The sequence below is a fragment of the Triticum aestivum genome, chromosome 2A, assembly GCF_018294505.1.
Source record: "Triticum aestivum cultivar Chinese Spring chromosome 2A, IWGSC CS RefSeq v2.1, whole genome shotgun sequence".
Lineage (NCBI taxonomy): Eukaryota > Viridiplantae > Streptophyta > Magnoliopsida > Poales > Poaceae > Triticum > Triticum aestivum.
The window spans coordinates 171,287,526-171,304,109 of record NC_057797.1 but is presented as its reverse complement, the minus strand read 5'-3'; the positions used below and the strand labels follow the sequence as shown (position 1 = coordinate 171,304,109).

Below are 16,584 nucleotides of genomic sequence, written 5' to 3'. Positions count from 1 at the left end.
GCTTGAAGGTTGCTGAGTACATGTCGTGTAAACGGCGGTAAGTGGTGAGAGCGTGTGTGAAGAAGTACACCCCTGCAGGGTTAACATCATCTATTCGAATAGCCGTGTCCGCGAAAAAGGACTTCTGGGTTGCTTATATCAGTTCATAGACAAGTGAAAGTGGATACTCTAAAATACGCAAGATAAGCGTGAGTGCTATGGATGGCGTTCTCGTAGGGAGACGGGAGCGGATCCATAGTGGTGTATTGATATGGTGAATATGTGGACTCGTGTGCGCCACCTCAAAAGAGTTACTCGCAGTCGTAGTTCAGGATAGCCACCGAGTCAAAGCTGGCTTGCTGCAGTTAAACCCCACCATCCCCTTTGTTGATAATGATGCATATGTAGATAGTTCTGATGTAAGTCTTGCTGGGTACATTTGTACTCACGTTTGCCTATTTTATGTTTTTGCAGAGAGACTTCGGTCTCGCTAGTAGTACCGCGTGGACTTCGACGTTTAGCTTGTTACCTCAGTTACGATCTTGTGCCCTCGGCAGGATCTGGTAGATAGTCAGGCTTCTTAGCCTTTTTCATTTATAGATGTCTGTACTCAGACATGATAGCTTTCGCTTGTGCTTTGACTTGTATGCTCTGAGTGTTGGGTCATGAGACCCATGATTGTAATATCTCGCTCCTCGGAGCCTATTGAATATAAATACTTGAGTTGTAGAGTCATGTTGTGATGCCATGTTGTGTTTGCACATATCGAGCATATTGTGTGTATGTTATTGAAATGCTTGGTATGTGTGGGATCTGACTATCTAGTTGTTTATCCTTAGTAGCCTCTCTTACCGGGAAATGTCTCCTAGTGTTTCCACTGAGCCATGGTAGCTTGCCACTGCTCCGGAACACTTAGGCTGGCCGGCATGTGTCCTTCTTCGTTCCTGTGTCTGTCCCTTCGGGGAAATGTCAATCGATGAATACCGGAGTCCTGTTAGCCCGCTACAGCCCGGTTCACCGGAGTCCTGCTAGCCCAGTGCTACAGCCTGGATTCACTCGCTGATGACCGACACGTTCGATGCTGGGTCATGAATGCCTGTCCCTGTAAGTCTGTGCCACTTTGGGTTTACGACTAGCCATGTCAGCCCGGGCTCCTTATCATATGGATGCTAGCGACACCGTCATATACGTGTGCCAAAAGGCGCAAACGGTCCCGGGCCAAGGTAAGGCGACACCTGTGGGAATACCGTGCGTGAGGCCGCAAAGTGATATGAGGTGTTACATGCTAGATCGATGTGGCATTGAGTCGGGGTCCTGACAAAATGTTCCCTTTTTACTAAAAAATATTTCCACTTAAAAATGTACAACAAAAACAAGCAAAACATTATTTTTTTTAAACATCTCTTCAAACAATGTTCCTTTTTAGATAGATGATCCAATTTCTTAAAAATAATTTAACTACTCTTTAAAAAGTGTTCCATTTTTTTTGAAAACATTAACTTTTATTAAAAATAAGAAAATTTCCATGTTTAACATTATCATCGACATTTATTAAAATTGGATATAAATAGTGCACAATGCACATGAAGCAGGTATATTTTTTCGCCCGGTGCAACGCACGGGCATATGTACTAGTAAATAAATAACTAGCAAAAGGGCCCGTGCGTTGCAACGGGAGAAAAAAATTCATAATTTCAAATGGTCATGATCACATTTCGTTGCATCACTGAGATACAATATCTCTCTCAATTTCTCGAAATCATGAACATTTTGAAATTATGAACAATTTGTTAAACTCATGCACATATTTGAAATCGCAAACAACATACTATTACAAATTTCTGAACATTTTCTACAATCAAGAACATTTTTTCAATTTATGAATATTTTTTGCTATTTATAAACATTTTTTAAAAATTGTGAACATTTTTAAGCAATTTTCCTGAACTGGCAAACATTCTATAATCGATGAAAATATTTAGAAATTGGGTGGAATAGTTATTGAATTTGACGAACTTTTTTTGATTTAGCGAACATTTTTGGAAATGCCCGTGCCTTGCAACGGAAAAAAACTATCAAGTTATACATGTGTGGTAGATATAAAAAAGTATGAATCAAATTCACAAAGTATATACAAATCATGTCATGATGCGATAAGACACTTTTAAAATGTAATTTCAAAAACGAACAATATGATGCTCATCAAGACTTGATTTTTTAAGGCGTCACAATAAAATATATTGTGGCTGAGCAAACTGCATTGACGGACCCTGCCTGAGCTATACTGATAAATAAAGTGTCTCGTCTGGACTTAGCGTAGCGGTGTTTACCATAACCACTATTGTGATATGAAAGTAAGCATAACTGTGTATGGAAGCAAAATAGACATTTAGTCATTTTAATATAGCTTACAAAAACAAACCCTTAGAAAGTTATGTCAATTTTGTTGGGTTCAGCGTTGTACAAAACACGGAAACCCTTTTTTACCCAACGCGAAGGACTAAATAAAATCATAAAACGAGCTATATAGATCTCCTAATAAAACCTTTATGGAACCTACAATTAGTTTTGTTCATTATTTACGGATGTGTTTTAATTTTTGTGAACATTTTCTAAAAGCTGATGGACATGATTTTTAAATTCCTGAATATGCTTTGAATATTGGCTCATTTAAAAAAATCATGAACATTTTTTATTTCATGAAATCATTAGAAATCGTGATTTGTTTATAATTTGTGAGCAATTTTTTAAGTCATGAACATTTTTTGATTTTTAGAATATTTTTTAAATTCACAAACAGTTTACCATTTTTCTACTTTTTTTCAGAACTCGCAATTGTTTGATATTTTGGAAATCCGAAATTAATTTTGAGATAAAAAACCAAAACAGAAATAAAAAAGTAAAAAGAAATAAAAAATAGGGGGCGCCATCAATCCGAAATTTATTTTTAGGGAAAAAACAAAATAGAAATAAAAAAAAGATATAGAAAATTTGTGGACTTGCTGTGTTGCTACCTCCTCTTCCCGGTGGGTGCTGGATGGGAATGGGGAAATGGGGGAACTAGAGGCGGAATGACTCGACCGACAAGAAAAGGTGGATGCGCCGGGGCGGTAGGTGGGGTCCCATGGAAGCACGTGGCACCTAGTTGACGCGTGTGCGAGTGGAGAGCATCGTCATAAATCCAGCGGGACGAGATGTGTTGGATGTTTATGTGTCCTAGCACTGATTAGAAAAATCGCATGAACATCGATTATTTTATTACTTGATGTTGTTTTTACATTATCAAATATAATAATTAAGAGTGAATGAAATATTGAAAAGAAATCTCTACTCCTAATGGATTATTTTATTACTTGATGTTGTTTTATTAGTTGATAGGATTGCGTCCACGATTTTTATTGTCCGGTTTTATTTCGTTCGATTTTCTTTCAACCCACCTCAGCCACCATCCCTTCATATTGGTTTTTTACTCTTTCAATAAAAACTTTCCTAATCTTTTCACCTTTTCTAACTAGCCACATTACAAACTGGCAGGAACCTATAGCACATTACCAAATAATAAAATCCAGTTTTTTGATAATTAATTCCAAATCACAACTTTTCTAACGCAATGATCCGTACTTTCCTAACAATTAAATCTACATTTCTCTTTAGCGCAGCAGCCATGAGCCCAATTAAAAAAATAGTCTATATACTACACGAAAATGAACGTGTAACGTTATCTTATACTCCCTCTATTTTTATTCACTCAGCGTATTAGCCGGCTATTTCATCGACTACGACACATCCATCCAGTCCTTATCGCCCATTGAGGCCGTAGTCGCCTATCGCCCATCCTAACCTGATGCAGTCGGGGTTCATCTTTTGTAGGTCATTGTCCCAATCAAGTCGGCGCACCAATTGTTTCCGGACCACCGCCTCCACAGGTCAGGGCAGCCAGCAACTCCTCCATACGCGTCTCAGGCCTCAAGAGGCAGCCATGGCATCTCCTGCCACCGAGTCCGAGTCGCTCTAATGTCCCTCTGTCGTTGTAGCGCTGCCCAACTCCGTCTTCGTCTGAAAGGAGCTCGATGCCGGCGAGATTTTTATACCATGTAAAATGTACATGCACAACACCCATGCATTAATTGGTTGACCTTACATGCATGCATATTAAGATGACGATGGACCAACCTAATGGACTACTATATCTTTTTTCCTCTTTTCGATTGGTCAAAATTGCATCGGATGCAGGAACATGGTCGGTCGTTGAGGGCTCCGAGGTGCGATCCATCGACATGCTTTACTAAAGCAGCAGGGTAAGGAAGCGGTCTGTCAAGTAAAATTCTCATATTAACAAGATCTACTATGTATGTGATCATTGAACTGCAGCAACTTATTAAATTAAAAAAGTAGCTATTTTGATCAATGTATTTTTTGTTACCTTTGCATCCAGTCATCTATATGTTTTCTAATACCGGTGTGACTATAGTTTGATAGTGCCCAGTATGATCATGGCAAGCTCAATATGATCGTTGTTTTTCTATATACTTCAAATCAACAAGGAGGACCTCACGATTTCCACCACATGCCGCATGACGCAAGCCCGCTGCGCTAAAACTGTTGGCACCCTTCACCAACACACGAGGAAGATGACTCACTCTTCATCGTTTACTCTGTAGTAACGCACCTGCGTTGCGCTTATGATGAAAAGCACATCGCCGTGGGATTGATCACGTTCGTCGTGAATAGATGGACAATATGAGCACAACGCAGGTGCGTCGCTAGGAGTGTGCAAGGATTTCTCCCGTTGCAACGCACGGGCACATTTCCTAGTAAGGAACAAACTTGATAATGCCTTTAATTTTGACTATACCAATGCAAGCCTGAGTTGTAATGCTATTTTCTCGACAATAAATATTTCCATTAATGAGGTCTATCTCGATGATGCCTTTATTTTTGACTATACCAATGCAGGTGTGAGTTGTAGGCAATCTCCCCCGACAAGGAAGCAATTTATCCTGAAGTAATGTGCTTTAATTACCTTTTTCATGTTTCGTACAACTTGTTTTCATGCTTCAATGGACACATGCTACAATTAGGATTTTCTCTCTCCTCCAGACAACCCGCTTTCATGTTTCAGTAGATGCATGACCTGAATTCAATCACCTGATCTAATCTCATTAGCGACTTCAACACGCTAGTTCACATCACACACTCGGTGGGCAATGGCTAGTGCTTCCAGGTTGATTAATGTATAAAGCATGTAAGGAAACACATGAATAACAAAGCGAAGCGGAAATTTATTATAGAGAAACCATATGACATGAGAATAGAAAGCACTATGATGTTGACGGAAAGAATGAAGCCAATATTTAGGTTGTTGGAAACATGTTATATGGACCAATGAAGCACACTACTTTTTTAGTCGACATGGAAGCATAATTTCTATTCGACAAAAACATAGTTTTTTTTGCCGGGATGGAAACGTAGTTCTGGTGCATTGGAAATGAACTATTAGAGACAAATATTTTGGGGGTCCCAATAAGCTAGCTGCATTGGAATCAGATTTTGGTAACAGTGTGTAAAATTTGTTTTTACAACACATTGTACATATTTTGATTCATAGGGAAACAAATTGAAAAAGCAACAAAGTTACGATGATGACACTAGAATTTTCATCAGCCTTTTTTTTTGTGTCAGTCATGTCACCCATGACAATGTCTGCGATGTTGAGGACAAAGATGAACAACAACGATGAAAGATCGTGGATGTCGCCTAGGGGGGGGTGAGTAGGCGTTTAAAAAAAATATGATTTAGGCTTGAACAAATGCGGAATAAACCTAGCGGTTAATTTGTCAAGCACAAAACCTAAAACAACTAGGCTCACATATGTGCACCAACAACTTATGCTAAGCAAGATAAGCAACTATGTGATAGCAAGATATATGACAAGAAACAATATGGCTATCACAAAGTAAAGTGCATAAGTAAAGAGCTCGGGTAAGAGATAACCGAGGCACGCGGAGACGATGATGTATCCCAAAGTTCACATCCTTGCGGATGCTAATCTCCGTTTGGAGCGGTGTGAAGGCACAATGCTCTCCAAGAAGCCACTAGGGCCACCGTAATCTCCTCACGCCCTCGCACAATGCAAGATGTCGTGATTCCACTAAGGGACCCTTGAGGGCGGTCACCGAACCCGTACAAATGGCAACCCTTGGGGGCGGTCACCGAACCCGTACACTTTGGCAACCCTTGGGGCGGTCACCGATACCCGTCAAATTGCTCGGGGCGATCTCCACAACCTAATTGGAGACCCCGACGCTTGCCCGGAGCTTTACACCACAATGATTGAGCTCCGAACAACACCAACCGTCTAGGGCGCCAAGGCACCCAAGAGGAACAAGCTCTAGGGTGCCCAAACACCCAAGAGTAATAAGCTTCTCAAACTTCACTTCCACGTATCACCGTGGAGAACTCAAACCGATGCACCAAATGCAATGGCAAGGGCACACGGAGTGCCCAAGTCCTTCTCTCTCAAATCCCACCGGAGCAACTAATGCTAGGGAGGAAAATGAGAGGAAGAACAAGAAGGAGAACACCAAGAACTCCAAGATCTAGATCCAAGGGGTTCCCCTCACATAGAGGAGAAAGTGATTGGTGGAAATGTGGATCTAGATCTCCTCTCTCTTTTCCCTCAAAAACTAGCAAGAATCCATGGAGGGATTGAGAGTTAGCAAGCTCAAAGAAGGTCAACAATGGGGAAGAACACGAGCTCAAAAGGTTAGGTTCAATGGGGAAGAAGACCCCCTTTTATAGGAGGGGGAAAATCCAACCGTTATGTGCTCAGCCCGCACACGAGCGGTACTACCGCTCCTGGTCCCGGTACAACCGGGACTCACAGTATACGTGCAGAACCCTACCAAGCGGTACAACCGGGCGACCAGGCGGTAGCACCGGTTGAGAAGAACAACCGGACCAACCGTCCAGCCACCGCTCAACCACCGCATAGGAACAGAAGGGAGTCACCCCTGAGTGCGGTAGTCGAGCGGTACCGGGCCGATGCAACCGCATGGCCTTGATCGCTCGGGCGGCTAAGTCCTGAGCGGTCGAACCGCTCCGGACACCGGTGGTACCGGTACGACCGGACCAACCGGGCCACCACCGCCCGAGTACCGCATCAAAACAGAGGCCTGACCGGTACTTGGGCGGTGCCTGGCCGGAACAACCGCCCAAGTCTTTGCTGAGCAAGTTGGCGGTACCACCGCCCGGAAGCAGCGGTACAACGACTGAGAGCTCCAAGCGGTACTACCGCTGGGGCACGCGGTACTACCGCTGGGACCAGACAAAAACCACTCTCAAGAAAACCAGAACTGCCATAACTTCTGCATATGAGCTCCGAATTGAGCAAACTCAAGCTTATTGGAAACAAGACGACGAGTAGCATCAAAACAGCGACTCGATATAGTAAGAAGAGGCAGGGAAGGTATGCCAACAAATAGAGGAGTAAAACCTCCAACCGAGAAGAACCGGCAAAACCTCCAACATCAAAAACATCATAGAAAATGCAAGTGAACTCCGTTTTCGATGAACTCGAGCTTGTCATCAAGATGACCATAAGCTCTAAGACTCACAAAGAGAACCATCAAGAACCAAGAAATATGATGCAAGGATGCAATGGTTTGAGCTCTCTACGAACGATACGATCAAGCTACTCATCGAGAGCCCCCCTTGATAGTACGACAATCGATCCTATAACCCGGTCTCCCAACTACCATCATGAGACCGGTAAAATAGAAAACCTATCAAGGCAAACCTTTGCCTTGCACATGGTCCACTTGAGCTAGATGATGACAATCTTGACTCCCTCAAGTTGGACCACCTTTCTTGATTGTGTTGACTCGATGAAGACTAGTTGATTGCTCCCCCATACTCCACTATGGGTGAGCCACTCTTCCGCACATCTTCACAAGTCCATTATCACCACAAAGGACGGCAAGCTTCAAGCATTTGATCTCTTCGTGATGCTCCACTTGAACTTGCACACCGCAACCTAACCCCACAAAGAACTCTCACGAAGACCATGGGTTAGTACACAAAGCGTAATTGACAATTCTTACCATACAATGGGATCACTTGATCCCTCTCGGTACATCTTCTACGCTTTGTGAGTTGATCAACTTGATTCACTCTTGACTTAGTCTTGATCATCCTTGAACCTTTTCAATTCTCTTCATTTGAACGATATCTTGAAGGTAGACATGAATGATCACACAATCTTCTTCTTCAAGACATGCTTGCAATAAGCTCAACTCTCACATGACCAATCTTTGGATAATTCCTTGAATAACACCTTGGTCGACACAAACTCTCCTTGAAACCAACACATGTACTCCAAGAAAAGCCTATGGACAAAACCTTTAAATATAACTCAAGGCAACCATTAGTCCATAGAGATTGTCATCAATTACCAAAACCAAACATGAAGGCACCGCATGTTCTTTCAAACGAGCAACTGCTGAGACGCTCCCAAAAAACATAATCGACTTTCTTCTGTTGCAGAATCACAAAAGGCGAGGTTCAAGAGGCATGTTCTCCTGTACACACGATCAAAGGGATGGGATCATTGGAAGCTTTATTTTAAGCGCACAAATGACATAGGTTTGAGCTTTATTTTGAACACACATGAATTTTAGAAAATTGCGGGGGATATAGTATGGGTGATAAACTAAACTGCAGTGGACTTCTCAAAGAAAAATAAAATAAGGTCTGAGCTTAGTATAAAATGTTGGCATGGGAATGGATCCCATGAAAATTTAGGAGTTTCATCCAAAGGGCTTTCATAAGAAGGAAACCACTTATAAGATTTAAATCATTTTATGTTCCTACGATAACACTACAATTCAAAGAGCCCTGAAGTATCCCCATTAGCAGACATTAGCAGCTCAAGAAGCCTCTAACTTGGCTAATCTATTTGTGTTAGGTTTTTTCTATATGATCCCAACAATAGAGAGAGCCGAGTTTATCTTCAATACTTTCCTTCGCCTCAGTGTATAGGGTGTGCACGTAGTTTTAGGTTATCAATTTGACTAGCCAAATATGTGTTATATTTCACCAAAAGTATATCATTGGATTCTCAAGAGGATGTAGTTTCTAAACATATATTTTTCATCACATATAACACATATTTATCTAGTTAAATTGTCAACCTAGAACTACGCGCATGCTCTATACACTTAAGACGGAGGGAGTAGTTAAGTTCTTTGTGACGGAACCAATCCATCTAGCGAGTGATAGGCTTAGCACAAGTGTTCACATTTTTTCTGGATTTATTTCATGTTTTTCGACAATTTTCCTTCAGTTGAGAGACTACGAGGTGTGTGTGGTTACTACTTGAACGACGTCACACTAGCTCGAAACCACTTTTGTTTTGGGTCAAGTGTTGAGTGATACCAGCATTTATTTTAGACTTAAAGCTGCAAATATAGAAGTATAGCAATCCAGGACCAAACTACCAGCCGATTTTCGAATGTAAAATTTTGCCCAACATATCACTCAAATATATTTTTTCTCGATAGCTGAGGGACAAACGGTCACTTGCCACTCCACTTGGGACAGAGCATCGGGTCTTCGCCATTTTCCCCCTTTCCCAATCCCCCCGACCATGTCTTCGGCGACGCAGCAGCAGCCGCCACCGGCGGCGCCGCCGTACCGGCCATACCGGCAGGTGCGCGCGGCGACCCCGCACGCCCGCGCCATCTCCTGCGTGCGCTTCTCCCCCTGCGGGCGCCTCCTAGCGACGGCCTCCCTCGACGGCACGGTCGCCCTCCTCTCCCCGTCCTCGCTCGCCGTCATCGCCAACCTGCGCGGCCACACGCAGGGCGTCTCCGACCTGTCCTGGAGCACGGACTCGAATTACCTCTGCTCCGCGTCCGACGACCGCACCCTCCGCATCTGGGACATCCGCTCCATCCTCCCCGGCCCCAAGCCCGCCGACCCCAACGCCGATCGCTGCATCCGCGTGCTCAAGGGCCACACCAACTTCGTCTTCAGTGCCAACTTCAATCCGCAGACCAGCTCCCAGGTCGCCTCGGGGGGATTCGACTGCACCGTGCGCATCTGGGACGTCAGCAGCGGCCGCTGCATCCGCGCCATCGACGCGCACTCTGAGCCCGTCACCTCCGTCCACTTCATCCGGGACGGGTCGATCATTGTGTCGGGGAGCCATGATGGGAGCTGCAAGATTTGGGATGCGGGAACTGGCTCTTGTCTCAAGACAGTCATTGACGACAAGAAGCCAGCGGTTTCCTGCTCAATGTTCTCACCAAATGGCAAGTTCATCCTCGTCGCTACGCTCGATGACTCACTGGTATGACCAATTGACTGCTATTTCATACCCCCTCCGTCCCAAAATAAGTGTCTCAGCTCTAACCATCACGCTGTTGAGGATCATGTGTAAGCCTCTTAGGCCTTAGGTTAGTGTTGAGCACAAACCACTTTCAGTTTGTTGGATGGTGTACAAATCACACAATTTCAGCTCATCGCGCAGCACTAGTTCAGACAATATTCATTGTTCTTTGATGTCAAGGTCACTTCGATATATTTTGATCTTGGTACAGTGATTGCAGGCTTTAGCTAGGTTCTAGTCCAATTTTCGGTTGCAACTTACCTCGACTTGACAGTGAATGAAAGCCCTGCTCAGTTCTTAAAATTCAGTTCAAGGGTCCACCCACATGTTTTTTTTTTCTCGAATAGGTCCACCCACATGTTGACAAGGATATTGTATTTGAGACTGTGGGTTTGAAGTCATATTCCCTTCAAAATTATATGCACAATTATCAGAACCGCTCACCTGATATGGAATTCAAATGAAAAATATAGTGTCACACTTGGCAGTGGATGAAATTATAAAACTCCATCTCAATTCAAACTTTGATCTCTGAAGTTCAAAATAACAGCGCTCATTGCACATTTAGGCTCTTCGGCCAAGTGGTGCTCGTCCATTTAACTGTCACTGAAGGTGATTTTAGCACGTTTGGTTCTCACATAGTTGCTACTTTTGCACCAACAGAATTATGGTTTACCAAAATATCAAGTTTCCATTCTTTTGGGGCATTGTGGTAAGCCCATGTTTTCAACTTACATGTCTGAATAGAATTGAGGAGCTGGGGCTCTATATGTTTCAAGTTACATGAGTTTATTTATACTTATCTACTAACTTCATGCCAATCCCCATGTTCTTGTTATGTTTGCAATCTCCATATTGTGATGAGCCTGCACACTGTCAGCAACTTCTCATTCATCTTTGTCATGCCACAAGGATGATTTGGCTGTTGCAAATTGCAATAGGCATGTCATATGTTCATGCTGTAAGAATCTTTTCCCCGTCTCCTACAACATGACTTGGTGTGAACTCCACCCAATCTGCACGACTTTATTTCCAAGCTTTGTTGTCTCTTCTTTATAACTTCTTGTCCACTTCTTCGCAGACTTACTGTTACCATTGGTCTCCACCTTCTTCCAATTTTTTTTGAACTGAACCTTCTTCCAAATTCAAAGTGTTACACATCATTACATACAATTTCTTATCAATGCTGTAAGCCCTACAGTTCAACTGGCACACCTGATGTTTGAGAATGTTAAATTTTTGTATAGATACATCCTGGAAGGTGTATCAATAACATAGAAGAGGTGGGTTAAGAGGACAATACAACACCGATAAAGGTTTGGCAGCATTGCTAACCCTAGGTTAGCTACAATCCTGAACAACTACATCATCTTCTACCCCTGCCGGTGCCTCAATCTGGCAGCCATAAGCATCCCCACAGAGCAATCCAGCTTTGCTCCATTGAGCTCCTTCCAAGCGAGTTGAGTGCACCCGGGCCCTCATGGAAGATTGGCGGCCATTGAACACCACATCGTTTCGATGGAGCCAAATCATCCGGAAGGTGAGGATAATTTTCTTTTGAGGGACATAAGGTGAGGATAATGGTCGTGCATAGGTTCCGCAATCCAATGATGTCAGCCTTGTGTTCTGGGATCCACTTGGGTCTCCGGCTATTGAGCATCAAAGTCCACACCTCGTATGCCACCACACAGTCGAGCATCAAATGGGTGATTGCTACATTTCTCAAGGGTGCCTCTCATGCCTCTGGCTATTACATTTTACCATAAAGATTGCCAGTTTTCTATGACTGTTTTTTAAATCTCAGGATGCGCCATGACTTGCAACTAAACATTGTTGCAAATTGCTTCTCAAAACTATTATTTGCATTTTTTCTTTTCTTTAAATGGAAACAATATGCTAGCAATCACCATTGTTTAAACGTTGTTGGGCCTATCTTTTCGAAACTCCATGTTTACTAGAAATGTGCTTACTAAGTGCCTCCCACCTTCTTTGCAGAAACTATGCAACTATGCTACTGGCAAGTTCTTGAAGGTATATAGTGGGCATGTGAACAGAGTATACTGCATCCAGTCTGCGTTTTCTGTCAGGAACGGGAAGTACATTGTTAGTGGGTCGGAAGATAAATGCGTATACATATGGGACCTCCAAGGGAAAAACATTCTTCAGAAAATGGAAGGCCATACCGACGCTGTCATCTCGGTGTCATGTCATCCAACAGAGAACAAAATTGCTTCTGGCAGCCTTGATAATGACAAGACTGTGAGACTCTGGGTCCAAGATGGCTGATGAGAATATGCAGAGGAGAGGATAGGTAGACCTGTGTGTACTCTATGTAGAACGAACCTATGCAGCAGCAAGTGGCATCTCAAAGAGAAACTTGCTGCTGTGTTCCATGGGCCGCTCCTGGTTGTATGTCAACCTGGAGGTTTTACTTAATTTGGGCTTGCACTGCTTTGTTTTAATACGAGTTGTTCCTCTTCGAGGTTCCAAGTCTCAACGGATGAGTTGGTCTCCCAATGTTGAGATGTGTTTATTTGGTGCCCGACGGTGCTGTAAGGTACCAGATTTGGACCTCAGCGCGATCGGCAGTTAATAAAAGCATTGCAATGCTGGCAGTGTGTAGGGTTAATGGACATATATCAGTATGGTGACTGCACATCATATGTAGATGGATACTGATGTTCTGTTGATTATTAGGTGTCAATCTGCAGAGCTGGGATAATGGCCTCACTTGAGCTTGCGATATGGCTTCATGGCTGTGAACCTAGCGTGAGCTTAGCTTGACCAAACTTGCTTAGCTCAACGTATGACGGCCATATATAGATCAAACATGGCTTGGCAACACATGGATGGTACTCCCTCCCTCCATTTCTTTTTAGTTTGCATATAAGATTTGATCAAAGTCAAACTTTGTAAAGTTTGACTAGCTTTGTAGGAAAATATATCAACATTCACACTATGAAATCATATTATTAGATGCATGATGAAATTAATTTTCATAACATATAAGTTTTGTATTGTAGATGTTGATAGTTTTTTCTATATACACACTATCTTACATGCATGATGAAATTAATTTTCCATATTTTTTTCTATATTTTTTTCTAGATGCATGATGCTTTACAAAGTTTGACTTTGACAAATCTATATGCAAACTAAAAAAAAGAGGGAGTAAGTGAAAGGGAAAAGATTAGGGTCAACTGGCCGATCACGCGTACGCTTTCGCCGCATGTATAGCCGTCAGATACCAATTTCACGATAACAGATAAAAAAGTTCTGCAACATCATCTGTGTAATAACACCTATGTGTTGGCAAAAAGTTAAAGATAAAAAAAATCTGCAACATCATCTATGTCTCAAAAGCACTTCCGACACTTATGTTTCAAAAGAGTTTAGAAAAAAAAACTCTGCAACAAAACCTCTATTGCAAATATTTCTGCAACATGAGGTCTATTGCAAAGGGTAAAGATGCGGATGGCCCTCGATCAAACGGATGCGGATGCGGAAGATCCGGCGACTGACACGTAGCGTCGCCCTGAGTGAAATCTATCGATTTTGAAAAAAATGTTCAATGTTCCGGCAAAGTCAATGTTTGCAATCGACAATGAACTAGCAATTCCGGTATAGTAAGCAGCATTAATCAACTGAGCATCGACCATAGAGTAGCAATTCCGGTATAGTTAAGCAGCATCGTAAGCAACTGAGCATCAACTGTAGAGTAGCAATTCTAGTATAAGACTATAACTAAGAAGCGTCATAGGGAATTCACCCATATTATACTGATGTTCATAGCCGGCGACGGCCACCGCGACGCAGGCGCAGTGCCGGGCGTTGACGGCGACGTCGCCGCTTTACCCTGACGATCTTTCGGCCGCAGACGTAGCGAGACACATAGTCTTTAATTACACTGCGTTGCCCGGCATCATCAATCCTGCCGCCTTGAATACGGCCATACCCGTATCGGAGACGGTAGCCCTGATCGATTCTTGACGGCTCATACTTGCTGCCGTAACCCATGCACGAGTAGACGGTGTCGGCACTGACGTAAGGGAACGGCCCCGCATGCACCAACAGCGCGAGCCCTCTTTTTTGCCCTCGCCGAGACTGTATGAAATTATGATTGCACGATGTTTTGCTCTCGTATATATGATGTATAAGATGGAGCCTCTACTTCAATTTATACAATAAATTAGAGAGGTGGACCTAGTCAATATACATGCACAAATAACATACTTAACACCCCTCGCAGTCGAAGCGGCACCGCGGCTGACGCAAAGACTGCATCGGAACTCCTCAAATGACGCCGTAGGCAAGCCCTTGGTCATGATATCGGCAAATTGTTGGGAAGTAGAGACGTGTAAAACACGAATATGGCCAAGGGTCACCTGTTCCCGAACAAAATGAATATCCAACTCAATATGCTTGGTCCGTCGATGATGCACCGGGTTAGCGGAGAGGTAGACCGCCGAGACGTTGTCGCAGTAGACCACCGTGGCACGGTCAACGGGACAAGAGAGCTGTAACGCCCTCGATGCGGCTATAACTCCTACGTGTCAAAGCACGATTTAAAGGCATAACCGCATTGAAAGCAATGTCGCAAGTAAGGTAATCTTCACAACAACCCATGTAAATATATAAAAAGGGAAAAGATACATAGTTGGCTTACACTCGTCACGTCACCCAAATACATGAATAACATTATAATCATCCAATACACTCATGGTCCGACTACGGTACCAAAATAAAAGATCAACCCCAACATGCGACATGGTCCCCGATCGCCCTAACTGGGCACCACTACTGATTATCTGGGAAAGACATATAGTAACGGCGAGAGTCTTCGTCGAGCTCCCACTTGAGCTCAAGCGCATCATTTGGAACGGTATCATCGGTCCCTGCATCTGGTCTGGAAGTAAACTGTGAGTCACGGGGACTCAACAATCTCGCATCCTCGCGATCAAGACTATTTAAGCTTATAGGGAAGGCAATGTAATATGTGGAGCTGCAGCAAGCGACTAGCATATATGGTGGCTATCCTGTTCGCAAAAGAGAGCGAGAAGAGAAGGCAAAGCACGAACGAAGAACTATGATCAAGAAGTGATCCTAGAACAACCTACGTCAAGCATTACTCCAACACCGTGTTCACTTTCCGGACTCCGCCGAGAAGAGACAATTACGGTTACACACGCGGTTGATTCATTTTAATTAAATTAAGTTTCATGTTATCTACAACCGGATATTAACAAATTCCCATCTGCCCATAACCACGGGCACGGCTTTCGAAAGTTGAAATCCCTGCAGGGGAGTCCCAACTTAGCCCATCACAAGCTCTCACGGTCAACAAAGGATATTCCTTCTCCCGAGACATTCCGATCAGACTCGGCATCCCGGTTTTACAAGACATCCTCGACAATGGTAAAATAAGTCCAGCAACACCGCCCGAATGTGCCGACAAATCCCGATAGGAGCTGCACATATCTCGTTCTCAGGGCACACTCAGATTGTCCAAACTTCCGGTAGGCCAGCCCAGAGTTGCCCCTGGTGGCCACCGGCGGCCGACGAGGTGGACCAACACTCAGAGGAGCACTGGCCCGGAGGGGCGGGGGGGTTTAAATAAATATGACCCTTGGGCTCCGGAAACCCAAAAGAAAAAGAGGCTAGGTGGCAAATGGTAAAACCAAGGTTGGTGAAGGAGTTTTATTCAAGGCGAACTGTCAAGGGGTTCCCATTATAACCCAACCGCGTAAGGAACGCAAAATCTGGAAACATAACACCGATATGACGGAAACTAGGGCGGCAAGAGTGGAACAAAACACTAGGCAAAAGGCCGAGCCTTCCACCCTTTACCAAGTATATAGGTGCATTAAGATAACAAGATAATATAGTGATATCCCAACAATAAACAATGTTCCAACAAGGAACAATCTCCAATCTTCACCTGCAACTAGCAACGCTATAAAAGGGGCTGAGCAAAGCGGTAACATAGCCAATCAACGATTTGCTAGGACATGGTGGGTTAGAGGTTTGACATGACAATTTGGGAGGCATAATAAGCAAGTGGTAGGAATCGTAGCATAAGCATAGCAACAGAGCGAGCATCTAGCAAGCAAAGATAGAAGTGATTTCGAGGGTATGATCATCTTGCCTGCAAAGTTGTCAGAGTTGACTTGATCCTCGTAAGCAAACTCAACGGGCTCCTCGTAAGCAAACTCGTC

The 16,584-nt window shown here is 43.5% G+C and overlaps 1 protein-coding gene across 1 annotated transcript; it reads left to right on the top strand.

Moving 5' to 3' along the window:
* Positions 1-9,550: 9,550 nt before the first annotated feature.
* On the top strand, positions 9,551-13,062 carry LOC123188186 (COMPASS-like H3K4 histone methylase component WDR5B). Its single transcript, XM_044600224.1, has 2 exons — positions 9,551-10,330; positions 12,365-13,062. The coding sequence occupies exons 1-2, from the start codon at positions 9,626-9,628 to the stop codon at positions 12,653-12,655; spliced, it is 996 nt and encodes a 331-aa protein (XP_044456159.1). The 5' UTR covers positions 9,551-9,625; the 3' UTR covers positions 12,656-13,062.
* Positions 13,063-16,584: the final 3,522 nt, after the last annotated feature.

Excerpts from the sequence above, each read along its gene's own strand:
- LOC123188186 (XM_044600224.1), top strand. The coding sequence starts at position 9,626 with ATGTCTTCGGCGACGCAGCAGCAGCCGCCACCGGCGGCGCCGCCGTAC. Across the intron at positions 10,331-12,364 it reads CTACGCTCGATGACTCACTG|AAACTATGCAACTATGCTAC; the intron begins GTATGACCAATT and ends CCTTCTTTGCAG.